Raw genomic sequence first — 22,341 nt, 5'->3', positions numbered from 1 at the left:
TTTGGAGCGAGCAGGTGTCAGGTACCAGACACAGCGGAAGCTTCATGATTATTGTTTTGGGGTGTAGCGGAGAGGAAAGCCTGACTAAAGTGACCAGAGAAAGAATGGAATTTAGGAATTTAGGGACCTTAACACGTGTCTCTATCAAGCTTTTGAGAACTTCTGTTGTGAAGGGAAGCAAGGAAATGAGGTGATGGCTGGAGGGGTTTCTGGGATTTCTAAGAGGGAGAAAATAAAGCCGAGTGTCAAAAACATGTTTTGAAGATGGAAGGCAATTTAGTCCTCATTCTATGATGAAAGAGACTGAGGTTCAGAAAGGTTACGAAACTGGTTTAACTTGCTTAAGGTCACCAGGCTGGACAGTGACACAGTCGGGGGCTCAAATTTAAGTGACTCCAAAGCTTATAACCTTTCCACTTTCCTTGATCTTGGATATGCAGGGTACTGAGAAACTAGCAATAGTGCTTTTGTACCTTGAAACACGGCGGAGACCAGGGTGAACCATGACATGACAACAGACAGCTTGGCTGTGTGTGCTAGTGAGTACCTCAGTCTGTGTCAGAACATAAAGGCATAATAACCACACATGTGCTCCAGGAGGCTGAACTGCAGCACCAAAAAGAGCGGCCATATCTTTGCCTGCTTTAGGCTTACCTTGCTTTTTTTGAAGTCAAAGCTTTATTTTCATTCAGTTTTCTTCCACCACTTTCTATAATGAGATAGACATATATTTTAGTAAGTTATTTCTAGACACTGTATGATGTAAAACAGTTAAAAATCTCATTCTTTGGCCTCAAGCAAATGAACAAACTCTTCACTTTATAGCCACTATGAAGATACTACTGCATGAAACCTAGTGTGGCAGCAACTGTACAATACCACGTAATGTGGTTGAACCATGGAATGATATAACTGTAGTAACTCCTAATAAAACGGTTTTGGAAAAAAAATACTACTGTAGAAGAACAAGATCCCATAAACAGTTAGTCTCAGAAATCCACTGGGGGAGTGCTACCCTGTCTTACAGGGTGGCTTTAGTTGACACATCAACTTGATGACAGTTTGGTTTTGATTCGGCAGACCAGCAAGGATACTTCTGAGGGTAACAACGGGGATTTGTGGGAACACCGTGAGTTCCATCTCCAGTATTCAGAACAGTGCCTTTGGAAAGGGAGCCTAGCTCCTCTAGCCACCGTCAAACCAGGCAGCCACCACTATGGCGCCCTGGACTTGAATACAGTGCTTTTATTTTGTTCATCACTCCTTCGAAAACAGCTTTACTGCAACAGTTAGTTCACGATTATGAATGTGAAAACCGTGTAAATGGTTTCCCAAGGCTATAAAAATCCGCTGAGGAAAGGAGGCATTAAATATAACTATGACTTTTGCTCTCTCCCACTTCCCAAACTAAGAACCCCTACCTGTAACTGAGAGAACCATTATATTTTAAAGAAATTAAATTAAATACTAATTTACATTATTAAACTCCAATGTTATTCAATAACACACAATAAATAATACACAACAAATGAATACTATCTCAATCCAATACTATACAATAAACAGTATTATTTAACTCATATTAAAGACATTAAATTGTACATAAGCACAGTTTTCTTTAATATTTAATAGAAGGAAGAGTTGGCATGTGCACATTTTATTTTATAAATAGTAACGACCAAAACATTCATTCAACTTCTCCTTTCTAAGGAAACAATACCTGTGGTGTTCCTTGCCCCATCTTTCCATGTATCTGGAGTGATGACAGTACCGAGTTTCTTTTCACCTGTGGAATCAGCGGAGAAAGTAAGGATGATGGTGGTTAGTCCTTTTTTTTAAACAATTGTTTGACTCCGCAAAAATCAGAAGCACTACTGGACAGCCAGCCATCCCAAGGTGCTCTGAGTGAAGACAAGTCAGGTTTAATATTTGATGGACTAAAATCTCATTGCCTAAGGCTCCAGGCAGCGAGAGGAACAGCCATCAAGGTAGTTAGTCTTTACCATGTGACAAACACACTACATTGTCCCTAAGGTGCCCCCAAGGGTAGCAGTCATGGAACAGCAGGAGTCTCACAGTCGCTAGGGCATGGACCAGAGACCCGAGACTCGAGATGTCTACTGTGGCTAACAGGTAACAGACTTCTCAAGAGAGACGCTTGGGAGGGCAAGATGGTCTACAGTAGGTTTTCACTGCACCCACTCCCTGCCACCGGAGTGGATTCTGACTCATCGTGGCCCTTCAGAAGCTTCCAGAGCCTGTAAATCTATGGGAGCAGGCAGTTTTACCTTTCTCCCAAGAGGGGTTTGAACTGCTAACCTTGCCGTTAGTTAGCAGTCCGACTCTTACTGGACAGTGATGGGGCTCCTCTCTTTCACCGGGCAGGTGCACTTTAAATACATTCGGCAAACCTATTCATTCAGGGAACATTTACTAAATATCTATAATGTATAAGCCACTATCCAAGGATGAGAATACTTGGAAACAATGGGATGGATGGGAAGATGCAAGAGGAGAAGCCAGAGCCAAGGTTCCATTTGCTTTTCTTATGTTGAGAAAGACTTGAGCTTTCTTTATATGAAAGGAGAGCTGATTACAAAGCCCAGAGGAATAGTGACGAAGGAGCAGGAAGGGTGGAAGGGACGCGAACAAAGACACATCAGAAGGAAGTCAGACAATAAAAGTATAGCCGGAGTGCCGTCAGAATGAGGTGAGAATATTCCTATGAGGAGCTCAATTTTTGGACAGATGTACAAAGGTGACAGAGAATAAGGGAGATGACAGGGGGGATGCTAAGAGTACTTGGAAGGTTTGGAACAGTCCCTAAAGAGAAAAGAGTACGAGAACTCACTAAAGATAAGTTAAAAGCTGATGAATAGCAGTCAATACCTGAGAGATTACCAACCATAACATTTTAATAACACCAAGTGATTCGTTGGTACAATTTCCTCCAGTGGCCTTCACATGCACACGGAAGTTTAGAGGGAAGAGGGTTCAGTCGTAGAAAGCGTACTTTGAGAAGGAAGGAGGCCGGAGGTAGGCGAGGATCACATTAGTCTTAGGTCAGTGATATGAATCTGGACTAGGGTACTGGAGGGGGAACTAAGAAGCTAGAGGAAATCTGAACATGGACTGGAAGTAAACACACAGGAAATGGCCACTGTTTGGACGCAAGTTTACAAAGGGAAGGGGGTGAATAAGAGATGACCGATGCTTTGTGAATGGTGGCTGGAGGACCGTGATGCCATCTGATGATAGAGGAGGTAAGGCTTGTGAAGTATAATGATGAGCCACCAGATGACACCCCAGCAGAGCTTCCAGCACTAGGTAGGAAAGACCGTTGATTGGTATTTAGGAGGGAGAGAGGTCAGGCTGCCAGGCCAGGGTAGATTAAAGAGCCATTTGCATGGATGTGCTCTTTGGAGCCGGAGACTTCCAAAAGAGAGGGCAAAAAAGACTAGAGAAGGCCAGGCCAAGCCGGTGGTGAGAACATCCATTTTAAGGAATGAAGGAGGAGGAAGAGAACGAAAGAAGCCTGGTGAAAAGTAAATCCAAGCCCACTCCTCGCCATCGAAGAGATTCCAGCTCACAGGGACCCTGCAGGACAGGGGAGAACTGCCCTGGGGGTTTCCGGGGCCTTAACTTTCTTCTTTTTAAGATTTCAGAATTTATTCTTTGGGCAATACAAAAACCAAACTGAGCCCACTGCCCGAGTCGACTTTCACTCATAGCAACCCTGATCAGGGTGCGGGAGATGTAAAACTTGAGAGGGGCACATGCTATCATCGTTGGGCAATGCAGAGCCCTGGAGCAGTTGTACATACAGGAGACCGAAAATCCAAGCCCACTGCCGCCAAGCCATCTGCAAACACAGCAACACTAGACAGGGCTTCTGAGGCTGTAAAGCCTTTTCTTTTTCAAGAATAAAATGAAAATAATATAACGACACAAACACAAGAGTAAGAAACAAATGACCATCATCAATATTTTAAAAGCCAGGGAAGAAATGTTTGGTGTGGAACAAACAAGTACTTGAGTCGAGAACAAATTTAGGTTGGGTCATGAGGAAGGTCAACTGACCCAGTATCAAATTATACCACGTTTGACCCACCATAATCCAGTTTACCATAATTTCTGTCTGATCGTAAAGCTGTTCAAGGGGATCTCCCAGAGGCTTAATCTGACTAGATACTCTGCAGATAAGATTTTGGGCTCCCACTGTCCTCCATAGCCTTCTACAAATTGGATGTTCACAATCACCAGGTGGGCAGACCCTTCCCAAAGTCGACAATCTCTACCTAGACTACTTTGGAGGTGAGATGAGACCCTCCTATCCCAGCCTGTGCTAATACTATAAGTACTCCTTCAGAGTGGCTATGCCATTGGATGGGAAATTGATTTAAGGTTGACAGATAAAAAGCTGATGTGAAATACAGTGGAGTTGGCTCCAACACATTGTGACTCCCTCAACCAAACATGGCTTTGGCCTGTACCAGCCTCACAATCGCAGGTCTATTGCAGCCCATGGTGACAGTCATGGTGCCAATCCATTTGATTAGGGTTTCTTCTTTTTCAGTGAACCCCTACTTTACCAAGTGTTTGGTCCCTCTTGATAACACACCCTTGTGGGGTAGTGGATTAGGTACTGAACTGTAAACCACAGGGTTAGCTGCTCAAATCCACCAGGGACTCTGCAGGAAAAAGATGAGGCTTCCTGCTGGTATAAAGAGTCATAGCTTTGGAAATGCACTGGAGGGGTTGGTTCTACCCTGTCCTACAGGGTGGTTATGAGTCAGAATTGACTCAATGACAGCGAATGACTGAGGGGGGTAACATGCCCCAAAGTGACATGAGATTAAGGTTCACCATGCTGGGTTAAACTTCAGATAGACAATGGATAATATTTTTAGTAAAATACATCCTAAATATACCAAGTCCTAAAATACTGCATGGGGCATGCTGAAAAATTATTCGTGCTTTACCCGAAATTTTAATTTAGCTGGGTGTCCTGTGTCTTCCTTTTTTAAATCTCGCAACCAAGAGATACTGTAGACTGGTTTTAAAGATCCATTCCAACCAACCCTGAGGGTCTGTGAGGCAACGGAATTCGTCAGAAGGCTGGGTGGGATGAGATCCCGGGCTGGAGTCGGCAACATTACTACGTGGAGAGCAGAACCGAGACCACGCTGAAGGTCAAATATATACAACTCTAAGGTGGATAGAAACCCTGGTGGCGCGTTGGTTGGAGCGCTTGGCTGCTAAGGAAACAGTGGGTGGTTCAAGCCCACCGGTCTCGCTGGGCAGGAGACGTGTCAGTTTACTTTCGAAATGAACCACAGCTTTGGAAACCCTATGGGGCAGTCCCCCTCCGTCTACTTTATAGGGTCACTATGAGTCGCAGTCAACTCCACGACGGTGGATTTGGTTTGCTATAGGGTCAAAGGAAAATGGGCCATCGAGTTGGGGCCGACTCACAGCGACTTTATTCGACAAGGCAGAACTGCCCCTGTGGGTTTCTGACACTAACTGCTGGAGTAAAAAGCCTCATCTGTCTCCCACGGAGCTGCTGGTAGTTTCGAACTGATGACTTTGGTTGGCAGCCCGGCGCGTAACCATTACACCACCAGGGCTCCGGAAAATGGGCTGGGTTGCTCAGAGGGCAGGGGAGGAGAACAGAGAATCAAGAACCAAGAATCTGGGTAGGGAGAAAAACTAAAGGGGAAAAGGCCCTAGGGAAGTCGGCTAGGCTCTCCTGGCTTCCTCGTCCCTCAGAGCCAGCCCCTTAACTCACACTTCTCGCACACCATCCTTCAGAGCACGACGGTTTCCTCAACGGCAGTAGCAGCAGCAACTCCCAAACACCAACACTCCAGCTGTACAGGACTTCCCTTCCGAGTACGTCCATCTACTTCCGGCCTCTGAGCCCTACGCTTCCGCCTATCCTACACCTGAAAAGCCGCGGGAGGAATAAACGGGAGCTGGTGGGCGGGGCTGCCTTGTTGCCCCGCCTCTCCACGTTTGCGATTGGCTGTTGGGGCTTGCGTTCCCGCCCCCACGACCTTGCGCCTGCGCGAGGGCCAGGGCCGCGAGTCGCGCCTGGTGGCGGTGGCGGTAACCGCCCCTTCCCTTCTCGGGCCGGGAGAGTTAGGTAAGCCCAGCTGAAGCCCCTGCACGCGCGCTTCCCGCGGGTGCGAGCCGCCCCTGCCAACTGCCGAAGTGCGCGCGAGTCTCAGCGTCCCCCTGTCCGTTCGAGCGCCACCATGCCGGCGTGAGGGAGGGGCTCCCGATGCTCCGACGCTGGTTCGGATCCGGCGTTAGACCCGCTTCCCCAGGTCCCCACCACCTGTGCTCTTAGAGCGTGCCGTTCGGCTCGCGGCGTGCCGCCGAAGTGCTGCCCATGGAGCCGCACGGACCAGCTCGGGGTGGGGCTCGGGCCGACGTCCTGATCGGCTGCGCTGCCCAGCTCTCCGCCGCGATGCCCGAGGGCCTGGGCCAAGTGGGAGCCTTGGCGCCGGGGAGAGGCCCCCCGACGGGGTCCTGATGGCCACGCAGGGCCCTTGTGGGCGCTCGTTTCTTAGGAAGGGCACACTTTATCTGCACTCATTTGAGTTCGGGTGCCGCTCGTTGCCTTAGGCTCAAATCCACCGATGCCAGTGGGCGTTCCGAGAATGGTCCTCGAGAAAGCATTCCTCCTCCCCGGGTAGCTGAGGCTCGAACCTGGGAGGAATTTCCCGTTGTCCCCCACTGCCCTCGTTCTCTTCTCGACTCCTGGTGTGCTTGCTCGATAGAGGCTAGTCGGGCTTGGATGAATTTAGCACTCGGGACCTTGCACCGTGTCTCTGCGTTTTGTTTCCTATCAGTAACATCATGTGTGCCTTTGGAGATTATTCTCACGCGCCTTTTCCAGCTCGCTCAGCATGTGCGTGTCAAGCCCACGGTTTCCTCCTTCCCTTAATGTTCTGCTTTTGATCGGTATCTAGCACACGTCACGTCACGCCGTAAGAGACGTTGATCATTTTGGCATCTCTGGAACACTGGGACCCTTTAGGGATCCCTGAGTGGCAAAATCCCAAACCCAACTAATTGCTATTGAGTTGATTCCGACCCACAGGGACCCCGAGGAGCGGCCCTAAAAGCAACGTAGAATCGCCCTTGCGGGTTTTGGAGACTGTAAATTTATGCTATAGAAAACCCTGCCTTTCACCCGTGGAGCCGCTGTTTTCTTCTCCACCTGCAGAGCTTGCGGTTTGCGGCCATCCCTCCCTGGATGCTAGCGCTCCTTCGAAGAAAGACTTGTCAGTTGGCCCCAGAAACGTCACAACTTTGAATACTCTAAGGAGTACGGCCCTGTTCTTCCGCAGATAGGGTGGCCATGGGGCAGAATAGGCAACTAGCTTTTTGGTTTTCCTTTTCTGCAATCCCTTAGCTTAATGCTCTTGGAACGCTTCAGATTATACCGACAACATCATTTGAATATTCACCTGTGCAGTTGGCTTTGGCTGGAAGATGTGAAGTACTGTGATGTTGGACTATGGGTCTACATGATTAAAAATAAACAACCACTTGGCCTACGTGTATTCATGGGGTTTCTAGAAAGCATAGGTTATTATTTTTAATGGGGACAGATTACAGATTTTTTAAAATCCATACCGTTTTGATCTCCATGATTTGGGGGAGCAAAAAGTCAAATGAAGTGCTCAGTTGGTCCTACTGCATGTTCCTTTTGCAAACACGAGTCACATATTTGATAAGTTAACAAGTTAACAATTTGATAGATTAAATTTGACCTATTTAGGCTGTAGGGATTTGGGTAGAAGGAGCAGTAAGTACTACAGTAAGAAAATGTGAGGTAAATGTAATGTTAAATCTGTGTGTATATTTACACATGTATCTGCCTGTGTTTTAAAACAAATACATTACTGCTTATAAACTGATTTTAATTCATGACTGATTTTGAGGGGTTAGAACAGTGCAAAAAGTCATGAGGGCACGTGTTCGTGCTTTATCTAGTGATTGTAATTTGCTTTTCACTAGGTAGTCACCCAAGAAAACACCATGAAAGATCCTGACATCAAGAGACTACTGTATGCCCATCTCCTGTGCATATTTTCAGTTATCCTAAGCACCTTCATCCCCTCCATCTTCTTGGAGAACTTCTCAATACTGGAAACCCACTTGACGTGGCTGTGCGTCTGTTCTGCCTTCGTAACTGCTGTCAATCTGGTGTTGTATTTGGTCGTGAAACCGAAGACACCCTCTAAGAGAAGTTCCTTGTCTCACAAGGTAAGGTTTAGTCCGTCACAACTGATTTTTGAATTGGGCTAGGCTTGTTCCTTTGTTTTCAGGAAGGAAGACAGTCTCAGTCCAGTTCTCAGTAAGTGAATGTTACTTTTTCAAATCGGTAGCCAATTTATCTTGCCTAGAAGCCTGCCCTAGTGTTTGACAGATATTTGCTATGCAGTAACAGTGACAATAGGACAGGTCATTTTTCAGTTGCTTTTTTCAGTTGCATTTTTCAGTTCCTTTCAGGAACTGTAAAGTAAGCCTCCACAAAGCCTTCCTTGACGAAAAGGTAGTAGGTAGTAAGGATCTTAGCTATTAGAATCCGTAGTCTGACATGTTGACAGCTTAATGACGCCCTCACTTAACCATTTTTCAGTACTTTGGGTTAGATTGCTGTTAGATCATTGACGGTACTTCTGTTAATCAGTGATTCAAGAAGCTCGGTGTCTGTACTTCACAACTGTATCTCCTCTTTAAGCGCCAAGTCAAGCAGGCCCCACATTCTGATTTGCAACCAAGGTCTTAGGTGTGGGGACATGAAAGTAATTTGGGGGGTTATTTAGTAATTTGCTTTGGGGACAGATTTCCTAGGGTTTTTTGTTTTTTGTTTTAACTAGAATAACGTATTTAGCTCATTTTTATTCTGCACATACTTCATGTATCAGCTCAGCAGCTCTTTGATCATAAGGAGGGTTTTGTGTTTTCTTGTATCCCTGCACTGTTATTGGTACGTATTCCCTACCTGACCATTAGCAGCAGAGTTCACTATGGGGCGTAGAAACAGCCCTGTCCTGGAGTGTTTGCTGGGCCTGGGGCCTAGGGATGAGGTATATCCCTGGTTGCCCTTTGACAGTGCTACCCCTTGGGGTGTGTGCCTAACTGGCCATAGGACATGTGATTCTATTGCTCAGGACCCAAATCAAGGAACATTCAAGTGTGCCACACATTATGGTAATGATTGTATTTGTAGAGGAAATGGAAGAATTTGCTGTCTTTTGGCATTCTGTTGAGTTTCAAATCATTCTTTTTCTTTTTTATAGGTAGCCAGATTTTTGAAATGCTGTATCTACTTTCTTATATCTTGTTTTGGCTTTCATGTAATATTTGTTCTGTATGGAGCACCACTTATAGAGTAAGTCTAAAATTTTTTACCTAAGGACAATTATACATGTGTTGTGTACTTCAGACTTTATTTTTCTGTTGTTGAGAACGCACACCAATTCAATAGTTTCAATTTCATTTAGTGACACAAACCATTCTAACCCTCCTTTTCTTAATTGTTTTTCCCCTTAATAAAAACTCACTGCCCCCTAAGGTTCCTGTTGAATCTTTCAAGTGGTTGTTGTTAATTTTATCCCTTCTACGTAGTTCTTAAATGGATATAATGCTCCAGGCAGACATTTTTCACTAGTTAAGTTAAACTATGGTTGGTTCTGACAAAACTTTAGGGGATATTTTTAATTTTCGGTGTAATGATCATGTTGGGCAATAGTTGCAGGCTCCGATTTTAGGATGTCTGGAGCCTATGAGAATTTGAAATTCTGTTACACAGGGCATTTCCCCCTCTGATCAGATTTCTTCTGTAGGATCTTTGATCCAAATGTTCAGTAAGGGTAGCTGGGTACCACACAGTTCTTTCAGTCTCATGGTAAAAGAGGCAGTTGTTCATGGATTTCATAGCCTCCTCAGATTCCTGACTATCTTACCTCTGCTGAATGGGTGCTTGCAAACTGTGAAGACCCTGGGTACTATACAACAAACGAGGAGGTAGACCAGAAGCCTTAAACATATCAGGCGAATTCTTCAGAAAACCCAATGAAACTGGGAACCTAAACCTGCCAACCAAGGAACCAAATCCCCGGAGGTTATTTCAGATTTCATAAGACTATTGGTGATCTATAGCAGCTCAGCAGCTCCTTTGTTTTGGTTTTAAAACTCATGATTGTTAAAAATCTCTCAACCACAATTTTTGCCAGTTCAACTTTTTGACAGGCACGCAACTTTTTGACAGCAATTGCAGTCATTGACCCTGCCACCCTGCCCTTTATCAGTGCTCTTTTCCCATCAACATTAACACCCAACAGGAACAATAAAACACAAGATCGAAATAAGGTGGTATGGATAAAATAATAATATAATGACAAAAATACAAATGAGTAAGAAAGAACTGAGCACCGTCAACATTCAAAAAGCCAGGGGAGAACTTTCTGTCATGGAACAAGTAGGAGATACTTGCACCCACAGGTCGGGTCCATAGGGAAGTCAGCTGGCCAAGTAGCAGGTCACTGTTTTCTAGATGGGAGGACCAGGCTTTTGTAATGGGAAATAAAATTTCTATCGAGTCCAATGACTGTCTAGCAGTGTTTCCCCAAGTGGGCAATACTGCCCCCTGGCGGGTGTGGAAAGAATGCACCAGAGCTGCAAAAGCAAATACCGTATAAATCAACCCGAATATCAGCCGAGGCACCTAATTTTGCCACAAAAACTGCATTAAAAATGTGCTGAAATGTAGAAAGCAAATGTTTTGAGAACGATGGCAACAAATGTGCTTGACACAGTGGATGTATGTATGGATTGTGATGAGTTGTACGAGCACCCAATAAAATGCTTTTTTAAAAAAAATGTGCTGGAAAACTCGGCTTATACACGAGTATATACCGTACTTACCCTTTATGCTGGACCATGGGTTGTAGTACAAAATGGTTCATTGCCAAGGGGTTGCTGAGCAATTTTTTTTTCCCTGAGAAGGGAGAGGTAAGCCAAAAAACGTTTTAGAACATATGCTCTAGAGCAGGCATCCTCAAACTACGGCCCCCCGGGCCACATGCGGCCCACCGAGGACATTTATCCGGCCCGCCGGGTGTTTTTGCCCCGTTTTTGTTTTTTTACTTCAAAATAAGATATGTGCAACGTGCATACGGATTTGTTCATAGTTTTTTGTTTTGTTTTTTTAACTATAGTCCGGCCTTCCAATGGGTCTGAGGGACATTGATATGTCCCCCTGTTTAAAGAGTTTGAGGACCCCTGCTCTAGTGCATGTTTTTAAAATTCTAGCACTTGAAGCAGCAGAATCAGCATTTTTCAGAAACACAAAGTCTTTGGCCTCAAAAACTAACAGTCGGGCCCCCAATCTTTAGTTGATCCGCTCCGCAGGTATTTCTGATAGAAGTTTATACTGAATCATCGCTCATAAAGTAAGTGCCACTGACTGAGCGTCAGCTGCGTCGAAATGAGGTTTCTTGCAGAGGATAGTTGTGGAGTAAAGGCCAGCCCCCCCCCCCAAATAATTGCGGGTTCAATAGGCACAATTGTACAGTTATACTATATATAGATTACAATAAAGTCACAGAGAGCATGAGGGATAGAAGAGAGATGGAAATATTAGAGTCAGACACATTCATGGTAGCATGCTCATCTCAGCCCCACTTGGTGGGCCACATGGAGAGAAAGATGGAGGGCAAGAGAGAGGGGGAGGGGAAGAAGGACAAGGGAACAGGGGAGCAGGACAGGACAGGGAGAGGAAGGGGGAGTGAGCCAGGGAGAGAGGGAGGCCAGGGAGAGGCTCTTTATTGCTAACCCAGGCTTATATATCTTTGGGGGCCTGCAAGCCCCCTAATTATAGGTAAAGACATAGGTCACAGAAGGGGTGTGCTATAGGTGATACAGTAATGAGAGGGGGAAGATCTAGGGGTGTACACGCAATAGGAAGGGGAGGGATTGGGGGCACACATGTGACAAGATGGGCGGGTCCTAGATTCAGGATGGCAGCCTAACTTTGGATGTCACTGAGCAGGTCTGACCTGTTCTCTGGCTCTCCATGGAAACCATTATCAGTAGGGTGTGAGCCCCACCTACAGGGACCAGACTGATGGCCACAAGTCCATTGTCCTTAACAGCTGGGAGTGGGCCCTACTTGTGGTGGGACCAGACAGTCTGAAAGCTGAATGTATCTGACCTCCTACCATGTGCTGGCAAATAGCCTCTAATGTTTGGCATATCTTTGGGGGAGTCTAAGCTGGGGAAAAGTCTCTTTATAATCCCACAGATAATCTTAGCAAGGACCCTGGTATTTAACCCTTCTAAAATCTGCCATTCAAACCAGCTGGGGAAAAGTCTCTTTATAATCCCACAGATAATCTTAGCAAGGACCCTGGTATTTAACCCTTCTAAAATCTGCCATTCAAACCAGCTCTGCGCTAGGCGGTTTTTCCTAGCTTCCATGTGAGTAGTAACAATTTGGGTACGTGCTCCGGTGGTGTAGCAATTAGGCATCGGGCTGTGATCTGCATGGTCGGCAGTTCAAAACCACCAGCAGCTCCTCGGGAGAAAGACTGGGCGTTCTACTCTCGTAAACAGTTACAGTCTCAGAAGCTCGTCATGGGGTTGTGTTACAAGTCAGCAGTGGGTTTGCTATCACTATGCGCAGTGGAGTGTCAACATACTTTCATATTGTTTCTTTTTGCAAGAAAAACGCGTTTGCACATTTGACATTGTAAAAAAGATTAATAGTTGTTCTTTTTTCCTTTCCTAGATTGGTGTTGGAAACATTTTTATTTGCAGTTATTTTGTCTACTTTTACTACTGTGCCCTGTTTATGTCTGTTAGGACCAAACATCAGAGCTTGGCTGAGAGTTTTCAGTAGGAATGGGTAAGTTTCAATTCTGTTTTTAGTGGTATTTGAAATACATTTTGGGGGGGGAAACCGCATGAGGTCTTTTTCTATTCACAGCCTCTTGCTATTGTTCCTTGAGTGTTTCTCGGCCCTGTTGGGGTCTCAGACATCAGAGGCCACCTCAATTGGCCCTGTGGGTAGGGAGGCCAGGGTAGGCATCTGAGAGGGGGTCAAGTAGGCATCAGGAGATGCTGAGCCCTCCACTCCAGCTTGGTCAGCCCCGCTTTTGTCTGTCTTATGTGGGAAGGCAGAAATATGTGAAAAACGGTTTTTGCTACCAAAAGATAGTTTTGAAACCACTGTTCTGGTATAATTTTGCACCATGTTCCAATTGCTATAATTTCTGCTTCTGCATCTTATGATGTTGAAGTGGGGTCCCCAATCTAAAAATGTTTTGTGTAACAGCTGTAATTTCCTGTTTAGCCTCTTTCGTGGTAAGGCAACCAGGGCCCAAAGCTTAGCGAATTGTATTTCTTGCGTAGCCATACGTATGTTCAGCATCGCTACATGAAACTTTTTGCTTCTTAAAAGGCATTCAGATGATGTGTATCAAAAATGGTTGTGTCTGTAACTCAAAAGGTAATCTGCAGCCTGCAGTTCTGTGTCATTTATCAAGGATTTTCGTTCAGTGTAGCAAGTGATGAGGACTGCTAGGCACTTGCTCTGGGTCTCCTGTTGTGCTGAGCCCTTTGTGGCATCCGTTGGCAGTGCTTGCTGTAATGCGTTCCCTGCAGAGTTTGCAAGGTCAAGGGGCACGATTGAAACGAGCAAGCGATGCAGGACTAGAATTGTGTCAGCCAGAGACAGCAGTAGGAGACCCCTGAAGAACGGAGCTGAGGGGGCATTGACCGGGAAGGCCTTGGGCTCCTAAGTGTGGGGGTAGCCGAGACGAGGCAAGGAGACGCCCTCGGCTCAGGCAGCGGCACGGAGGAAAGAAAACACAGAAAGCGGCCATGTGGTATTGAGTGATTTACTCCCCTTTCATGAAGACGCTGGCAAACAAAAGGAACAATTGCTACCCATGACATCCCAAATGAAAGTGCTCTCCTCATCATTTTAGTTTGAAATGTGTTCACAGTGGAAATCTGTTGAAACCAGTGACCTGTGGAGCCTGCTTGAACTCAGTGACCCCCGCACACACGTGTGCGCGCACACACACACACACACACACACACACACACACACAGTTTTAGAAGAATTGCGCTCTGTGGAGTTTTCAGTGGTTGGTGTTCAGAAGTAGATCCTTGTGCTTCTCGCCTGAGGGACCTCTGGGTGAACTTGAACTTCCCACCTTTTGGTTAATCAGCCGTGTGTTTCAGCTGCTTGCACCACCCAGGAAACATAAGACCATGTGAAATCCCGTATTGGTATGGAGGGGTGGCCCTCTAGCCTTGAGTCCTCTACCTGGTAGTGGCATGAAGAATTTATGTGGGAAGACATCGTCATCTGTGATTTTCCGTTCAGCTCTGCTGTAACATGACAAGTACACTCCTAAAAATCATCACACTGTGCACAATCGGGCAATGAAAACCACAGGGCGTATGGGAACGCTGAGGCAGGGTGACAACATTAACATGCAAAGCCTGTCAGTGGTGCATGAAGAGAGGAAGGCCAGGAATTTACTAAAAGATGATCCAGCAGTTCCATACCTGCTGAACGACGAAGAAATAAATGTGAGACGCACAGTTTGCCTCTGGCAGTGGTTGTGGTGAGGTTGCTGGTGCTGCTGTGAACGAGGGTGACGTGACAGAGGAGGGCGGCCTGAGAACTGATGGAGGGGAGCCCCAGGGGAGCCTGGGCAGCGGCGCTCACTCAGAACACTATAAAGTGGCAGTTGGTAGATTTCTTTTATTAAAAATCCGCTTCATTGAGATATATTTTAAGTACATCCCATTTCAAGTGTAGGATGCAGTGATTTTTGTAGCTTGTTTACAGATGTGTGCAACCTTCACCACTGCCAATTTCAGAGCATTCTCGTTACCTCAAAAAGCCCTGATCCCTCAGACTGTCACTCACCTGTTTGGCCAGCCTCTCCAGCCCTGAGCCACCACTGTGTGCCTGAAGGCGATGTCCATTCCGTCTGTGTCGTGGCGATGCTGGTGAGGGGCCATCCATGGGGATCCGACCAACACAGAACGAGGGACCCCCCAGGCCTGCCCCGTCCTCACTGCTGTCATGTCGGAGCCCATTGTGGCAGCCCCTGTGCCAATCCATCCGGTCAGAGGCCTCCCTCGCTTTCGCTGCCCCTCTGCTTCACCAAGCGTGAGGTCCTTCTGTAGGGACTGGGCTCTCCTGACAACATGGCCCAGTCACGTGAGATGTACTCTCACCATCCTCAGCTCTCTTGATTTGCTTATTCTGGACCTTTCAGAGAAATAGAATCGTACGACGTGGGGCCTTTCTTTCATGTGACATGTGTTCATTCATATTGTGGTATGTTAGTAGTACTTCTGTTCTCAGCCTAATCACTCTTATGTTCTTTAAACGAAAAAAGTAGCCAGTCACCATTAATGAAAATGACTTTATTATGGGAAACCTTCCATACGAGTTGGGCTGCGAACTGCACGGTCAGCAGTATGAAACCAACCAGCTGCTTCAAGGGAGAAAGATGGGGCTTTCTACTTGCGGAAACAGAGCGTCAGAAAGTCACAGGGGCAGCGCTACTCTGTCCTATAGGGTCCCTGTGGCATCGACTCGGTGGCAGTGATTCTGGTTTTCGTTTTGAAATAAGAAGTCAATGTTGGTGCTGTTAAAAAGTAATTCATAGAAAGGAATATACCTGTTTGATTTCTTTCTTATCTTGCTCATTTAGCGCAGTGTGAAAATCCCATGGTCTTTTCATTCCATGTTTCCACGAACTTTGTGAAACTCCCTCGTGTTTGTGTGTGTATTTATGTATAAAATATCAAAACACCAGACCTGGGTGGACTTAATTCGTATTCTTTATTTTACTTCTCTAGGTGCTAATACTATTGCAATGGCTACACGGGACTCAGAAAATTCATGATCAAAGGCTTTATTAAGAAAGTTAACAAGTTGTAATGCAGTGAGAAATGCTCAGGGTTGAGTTGTTTATCAGCACATTTTTTAGGGTTCTTTCAGGTCTGCTAAGGATGCCCAAAGGGCATGCCACTGGAAGCCTCAACCTGAAGGCATTCCGCTCAAGTTCTTTGACTCAGCAAACTCAGCTCCCTGCAGTAAGTGCCCAAAGGCACCCCATGCCAGTAAGCCTTAGTCCTCAGGCACTCAGTTCCACCTCCATGGGCGAGCTAGCCCAGCTTCCCCAATTAAGTGCCCAGAGACGCCTCACTCCGCAAGCCAGCCTCCTGTACAAAAGCACTCAACTCGCTCCTTGGGTTGGGAAGCCCATCACTCTGTTCCATGCCCTGGCTCCTGGTTCTGCTGCTGCTCCTCCGGTATTCTAGCTGTCACGGGGAGGGTCACTGCAGGAGGACATGCTCCGCTCCTGGCTCTTGCTGGTAATGGGACCCTCCTCCTTTTTCTCAGGGGGCTCATTTTATACAAAGCAGTATGCCATTCCAGGGAATCCTGTTCACAGTTATTCATAGGTGAATCCTATATCTCTCCCCACCCCCTCCTTATCAGACCTTTACCTTGCAGGGAAATGCCTTTTGGTAGGAGTTAAAGACTTTGGCTTGAAGAGCCACTTTAAGTAATTCACGGCCATCAAGTCAATTCCAACTCATAATAACCCTGTCCGAACTGCCCCGTAGTGTTTGCACGAGCGCAATCGTTATGGAAACAGACTCCCACATCTCTCTAGCGTGGAACAGAGAGATGGTGGCTGAAACGGCTGAGCAGGGCCATTGTACCAAATGATAGTATACCAGTTAATGTTTTCTAACTTGCAGATATCTTTAGCTTCCTCTGCTGGTTTGAACCATAAATAAACTGGTCATCTCTCTCAGCAGAGGCTGGCTGGTTCTAGGTGCAGATAGGGCAGTAGCTCTGCGTCTCCCTTGTTTTCTCGGATCGTGTCCGTGGGCAGGTAAGATGGCAACAACTGCTTTTCTAAACTCAGCCTTAGACAAGTCTGTGGGGTTGCCATGATTGGATTAGTCTAATCCAAAGGGATGAGAGGAGTGTTAAAGCAATCATCAATAGAAGGGTCCTGTGTACCATGATTTACTTAACGAATCTCCTAGTAAAGGTTTCTACCAATATTGTCATGACAGTAAGTAATGATGTTATGAAGATCTTTGTACCATATAATTTTATAAGCTTGAGCAAAAGTTTCTCTGAAATTCCTAGATCAAAGAGTATGCACATATAAAAGATGTATACGCCCTGTCAAACTTCCCTGCATGTGTTTATGTCTATATGTGTGCCTGAGCGCCCCGGTGGTGTAGTGGGTTACCCCCGTATATTGGGCTGCTAAGTAAAGGTGAGCCCTTTGAAACCACCCGCTGCTTTGGGGAGAAAGATGAGGCTTGCTATGCTTTCCAATGAGGTTACTGTAGGAGTCAGAATAGACTGTGGCCGTGAGCTTGGAGTTCCATATGTGTTCCTGGGATTCAAGTGCCAGTTCCCTATGTCCTCATCAGGCTCTTCCCCTTCGTAGTCAGGCTCTCTGGGCTGCAGTCTACTGGGGGCCTGGCAGTGGGGCATACTGCGCTGTGGTAGCCTCATCTGACTGCAGATGGGAAGCAGAGAAGTTATGGCCACATATATTTTTTTAAAAGTGTAATGTATGGAATCACCATGTACTAAGTTTTCTCAGGATATTAGTGGTTAGAGCACCAGGATAGCATTCCCATCATCTGCCTCTGTCCTACCCCTCAGCCTCTTGCCATAGGAGAACTGATAAAAGTATTACCCAGCTCTCTCATGCAGCTCAGAGATGGGAAAGTGGTGCCAGTTAAATGGGAAAGGCAGCTTCAAACATAATCCACTCGTTTTTTTGTGAGGAAATAGGTAAGCTGGGCGGCCTGCCAACGTGGAGTGCAAACAAGATAAATAGAAGTAGCATGGCAGCCCTCAAAACACTGTAAAAAGAAAGAAGAGAGAAAATAGTACCCAAGAAACAGAAACAGATAAACTCCATGCAGTAAACCATAGAATAATGAAGCGAATCCAAAGAGCTCAGACAGGAGATGATAAAACAGTCCAGTAAGGTGGAAAAAAGAGACGGTGCAGAGGGTCAGAGAAGCTGTGCATGCCATAAAAACAACCCTCACTGCCACCGAGCCCATTCTGACTCATCGCCACCCTGTGGGTCAGCTACAGCTGTCCCTTTGGTTTCCACAGCTGTAAATCTTTACAGGAACAGAAAGCCTCATTTTTACCCAGACAGTCACTGCCGACCACACTACCAGCTCCACCACCAGGGCTCCTTAGCTAGCCCTTAGATATAAATCAGAAGCATCAAGAGATAGAACAGTCAGAAAATCAAGTTCTGTCATGGAGGAAAGGCTTGTGCTGATCAACATGAACGAGTGATGAGAAGAAAGCAATTTGAGAAAACAAGGCAGATACAGAGGTGATAGGATAGGTACGATGTATATTCTATGCACATGATAGATATATTCTTGTGGATTCAACATTAAAACGGTTCATTGCATGTTCCTAGAGTACAGAACAGAAATAATTCAAAGATGTGACTGGTTCCCCAAGTGAAGGCAGTATTCCATTTGTACATTCAAGAGCTAACTCCATCAAGAGCCCCTTTGGTTTAACGTCTTTAGGCTTCAAAGATGAGTCCCATCCTCATCTTAGCTCTTTCACTATGTTTGGTTCAGAATATTGGTAGCCAGACTTAAGCCCTTTAGGCAGGCTATTGGGTTTTCCTTTCTGGGGAAAATGGCCCCGGAGAAAAAGTGACAAACACATGGAGGTGTCCTCTGAGGGAAAGACAGGGCCCTGCCGCGTGAAGAATCCTCCTCGCCTAGGGAGCATCCGTTTCATGGACTTCCTTTTTTTGCTCTTATTAGACATTTTAAATGGGTACCTCTCATGGTTTCCAACTATGTCCCAGCAAAAGTGTCTCCAAACAAAGAAAGAGGAAGAAGACAAAGGGAGGGAGGGGAGGGGAGGGGAGCCGAATGGGAAATAGGAAGGACGGGAGAGAAATCCTAGAGGTGATGTTTCATTTTTTTGGCATGTGTGATATGTAGGTTTATTGTGCCAACCTGGCCAATAAACACATGTGGGATGAATAAGGTTGCAGTTTAATTGAAGGGCAAAGAGATAAATGGTTCAGTGAGCCTCACCTTCCTGTCGCTTGCTCTCTGGTGCTCGGACCAGTTGCGGCTGGCTGCCTTAGCTAGTTGTCTGCCTCAACCTGTGAGCTACACTACCTATGGGACACCCAACCCGTGGACCATGTCGCTATAGTTTGAGGTTCCTTCGAGACCTGCTTTGCCACACTTCTGGTGTATGCATCACTTGAGCTGGGGACTGTCGGACCCTGCCATCTGGATGACTTGGTATCTCGCCCTGCTGTTTGCTGCCTGTGGCCGGACTGCCTGTATTGTGCTACAGAAGACTCAGCTGTCTGCTTCTTGACTTGCACCCAGCAGCCCGCGTGAGTTGAAGGACTGCCAGTATATTAACTGTCGCATGGAAGTGAGTTAAACCGAGAGCCCTCTGTACTGCTCTGTGAACTAATTAGCTGTTTATTTCTTCGTGTTGTATATATCTATATCTGTATGTATGTATCTAAAATCATAGTCCTGGTTTTGTTTCTCCAGAGAACCCTAACACAGCATGTTTCAGGATAATTTACTGGCAGGTATCTAAGTAAATGGAGGGAATAAAAGCAGTAGGTCTTATTATTACAGGAAAGTTTAAAATTCGATTTCTTACAAGAAAGGAGTTGTTATTGTGGTCAGAAATGGAGATGTTACCATCGGAGAGGAGACCGTGAGGGATGGAACTCCGTAGGAGGTGGGAAGCTAATGGATAGAGAGTGTGGAACACAGGAAAAGCAGAGGGATGCAGAGTGAGGGGAGCACATCCTGGCCCACCAAGCCCCGAGGACGTTATTCCTGCTCAGAGCAGACAGTGCACAGAGAAGACCATAGGGCCGGCCCCACCACGAGACACGACGTCCCTGACTGAACCACGGCGCTCCAGGGGACAACACTGGACACACAGTGCGGGAATTGTGCCCGATCTGACCCCATCACACTGGGAGAAACACTAAGGGCATGCAACCGAGCAGCAAGGGGAGCAAAGCGATGGGGAATACCGAAAATAGACTTTGGGGACAGAATGTGGCACCCTATCAGACTCGACTGGAAAACACTCCTACAGATAAAAAACAGACCTGGAACTATTAAAAAAAAGTGGAACAGTCGATGATGAAATCTTCAAGTTTTGTACATAATTTATGTCCCAGAGAGGTTGAAAGAGGTAATCCCCTGGCTGATGGTTGAACACACTGAGAGAAAGACCACAGCCTTGAAAACCCTGTGGATTTCACTCTATTTTGCATCTAAGGGGTCACCATGATTTGGGATTGATGCCAACTTTTTTTGTGTTTTAAAGCTTGAGGTGAATAGATCAAGACCATCTACTGCCGTTGAATTGATTCCAACTGAGTGCAGCCCTGTAGGAAGAGAGAAGAGCTACACCTTTGGGTTTCACGTTGGTAAAGGTTTCCAGGACCAGAAAGCTGCAGTGTCTGTCTCCAGAGGAGAGGCTGGTGGATTGCAACTGCTAAGCTTGTGGTTAGCAACCCGCAACCCATGATACCACAAGACTCCTTTAAACAGTGCAGAGTTGAAAGTAATGTCTGCCCAGGGTCCCTGGTGATACTATTAGGTAAGCATTGGCTTGCTAGCCACAAGACGTCTCCTTGGAAGAAAAATGAGCCGTGGGAGGAAGCTCTAGATATTCCACTGTGAGCTGGAATTGACTAGATAGCAGTAGGCCTTGGTAGCAGACAGCAGGAGTGGGGAAGGATGGAGATTAATTTTATTTATTCTAATTCCACTCTCTGATTTTTTTAAATTGCCATTTCAACCATTTTGACGTGTGTGATTCATCGATATTAGTTGCATTCATTACTATTTGAAACCACTACTTTCCATTTCTACATATCATCTTGAACAGAAATTCCATCAGTAAAGTAAGGGCTATCAGCAATCAAAGTATAATATTGCATTTTGCAAGTTGTTACTAAGCCTCCCTCCAATCCTGATGCTACATTCTTCTTCATTCAGTTCATCTCTTGGGTTATTTGCTCAGCTTACATACTGCATTGGTCTGGGGAAGGCACACAACCTGAATCTGCATCGTTGCTGATTTTCAGCCATTTCGTGTAAACCCCGTGCTACCTTCTTTTAGGAGGCCTGGTGGCATCGTGGTTACACATGAGGTCAGCAGTTCGAGACCCCCAGCCGCTCTGTAAGAGAAAGACAGGCTTTCCACACTCAGCAAGAGTCACTTGGACAGTCCCACCCTGCCCGCACCCTCATGAGGAGTCAACTTTGACTTGATGGAAGTGAATTTTTTTTTTAAGGAGTTCTAGTGGCGTAGTGGGTATCCATTGGGCTGTCAACTGTAAGGTCATGTAAGGTTTGTTTTGAAACCACCAGCTGCTCCGATGGAGAGAGGTGTGGCTTTGTGCTCCTGAAAAGAGTGACTTGGACAGTTCTACCCTGTCCTGTAGTGTCACTTAGAGTGGGCAGTGATTTTTGTTTTTTCATTTCTTATCCTCTTTTAAGGAGCCTGGGTGGCTTGGCAAGCTACATGTTGGGCTGCTAACTTAAGGGGCAGTAGGTCATACCCACAAGCTGAGCCTGGCTGCTCCCATAACCTTTGCAGTCTTGGAAACCCAAAGGAAGAGTTCTACCACTAGGTCCGTGGGTTTGGTGTTTTTCTGGATTTCTCACACTTCCTGATAACGAGCAAAGACGGCAGTCTCCGATGTGGGTTCCACCTCAGAGAGACCCGGAGTCTGCACAACTGGACCGATAACGCAATGGCTTGATGACCAGCAGTCACGTTACTTGGCCGACAATCAGTGTCCGTGGAAGTAGCAGTCAGGGAACCAGACAGCTGATTGCATTGGACAGATCTGCTACAAAAGACCTCTTTCAAGTGTCAGCATCGCTGTCACTCAAGGCTAAGTGGCACGGCCCGAAGCCATCGGACTTTTGGTTGCCTCTTCCTGCATGTGAAAACGAATGAATAAGGAAGGCCAGGAGAAGAATGGGTGCATTTGATATCTGGGGTTGACAAAAAATACCGACTTTCAAATGGACTGCCAGGGGAAGGAATGCATCTGCTCTGGGAAATTTCTCCCAGAATGCGCCTTGGATGTGGGGAAGGCCAGATCTCGTCTCCCGTCCTTTGGGAATGTTATCAGGGAGCACCGGTTCCTGGAGAAGGACATCAGGCTTGGTAAATTAGTGGGTCCT

The 22,341-nt window shown here is 46.2% G+C and overlaps 2 protein-coding genes and 1 non-coding gene across 3 annotated transcripts in view; 1 reads left to right on the top strand and 2 right to left on the bottom strand.

The window, feature by feature from the left end:
* The window catches only part of CRIPT (CXXC repeat containing interactor of PDZ3 domain), an 8,622-nt gene extending 2,697 nt beyond the window's left edge, over positions 1–5,925 (bottom strand). Inside the window, exons 1-4 of the mRNA XM_045285683.1 lie at positions 5,792–5,925; positions 1,721–1,786; positions 655–709; positions 128–218 (exon numbers count right to left, since the gene is read on the bottom strand). Of these exons, the coding sequence (XP_045141618.1) occupies positions 128–218; positions 655–709; positions 1,721–1,786; positions 5,792–5,807 (228 nt within the window). The 5' untranslated portion in view covers positions 5,808–5,925. The remainder of the gene's footprint in view (positions 1–127; positions 219–654; positions 710–1,720; positions 1,787–5,791) is intronic.
* LOC115867913 lies at positions 1,842–1,986 on the bottom strand. The gene has a single exon (XR_004045314.1). It is a non-coding gene; the product is annotated as a small nucleolar RNA SNORA79 (small nucleolar RNA).
* Positions 5,926–6,081: 156 nt separating the features above from the next.
* PIGF (phosphatidylinositol glycan anchor biosynthesis class F) overlaps positions 6,082–22,341 on the top strand; it is a 33,065-nt gene continuing 16,805 nt past the window's right edge. The window contains exons 1-4 of the mRNA XM_004699758.3: positions 6,082–6,148; positions 8,035–8,283; positions 9,324–9,415; positions 12,815–12,931. Coding sequence (XP_004699815.1) covers positions 8,056–8,283; positions 9,324–9,415; positions 12,815–12,931 — 437 coding nt within the window. The 5' untranslated portion in view covers positions 6,082–6,148; positions 8,035–8,055. The remainder of the gene's footprint in view (positions 6,149–8,034; positions 8,284–9,323; positions 9,416–12,814; positions 12,932–22,341) is intronic.

The sequence above is a fragment of the Echinops telfairi genome, unplaced genomic scaffold, assembly GCF_000313985.2.
Source record: "Echinops telfairi isolate 266 unplaced genomic scaffold, ASM31398v2 ScPeMD7_7475;HRSCAF=8513, whole genome shotgun sequence".
NCBI lineage: Eukaryota > Metazoa > Chordata > Mammalia > Afrosoricida > Tenrecidae > Echinops > Echinops telfairi.
This window is presented reverse-complemented; position numbering and strand designations above follow the sequence as displayed.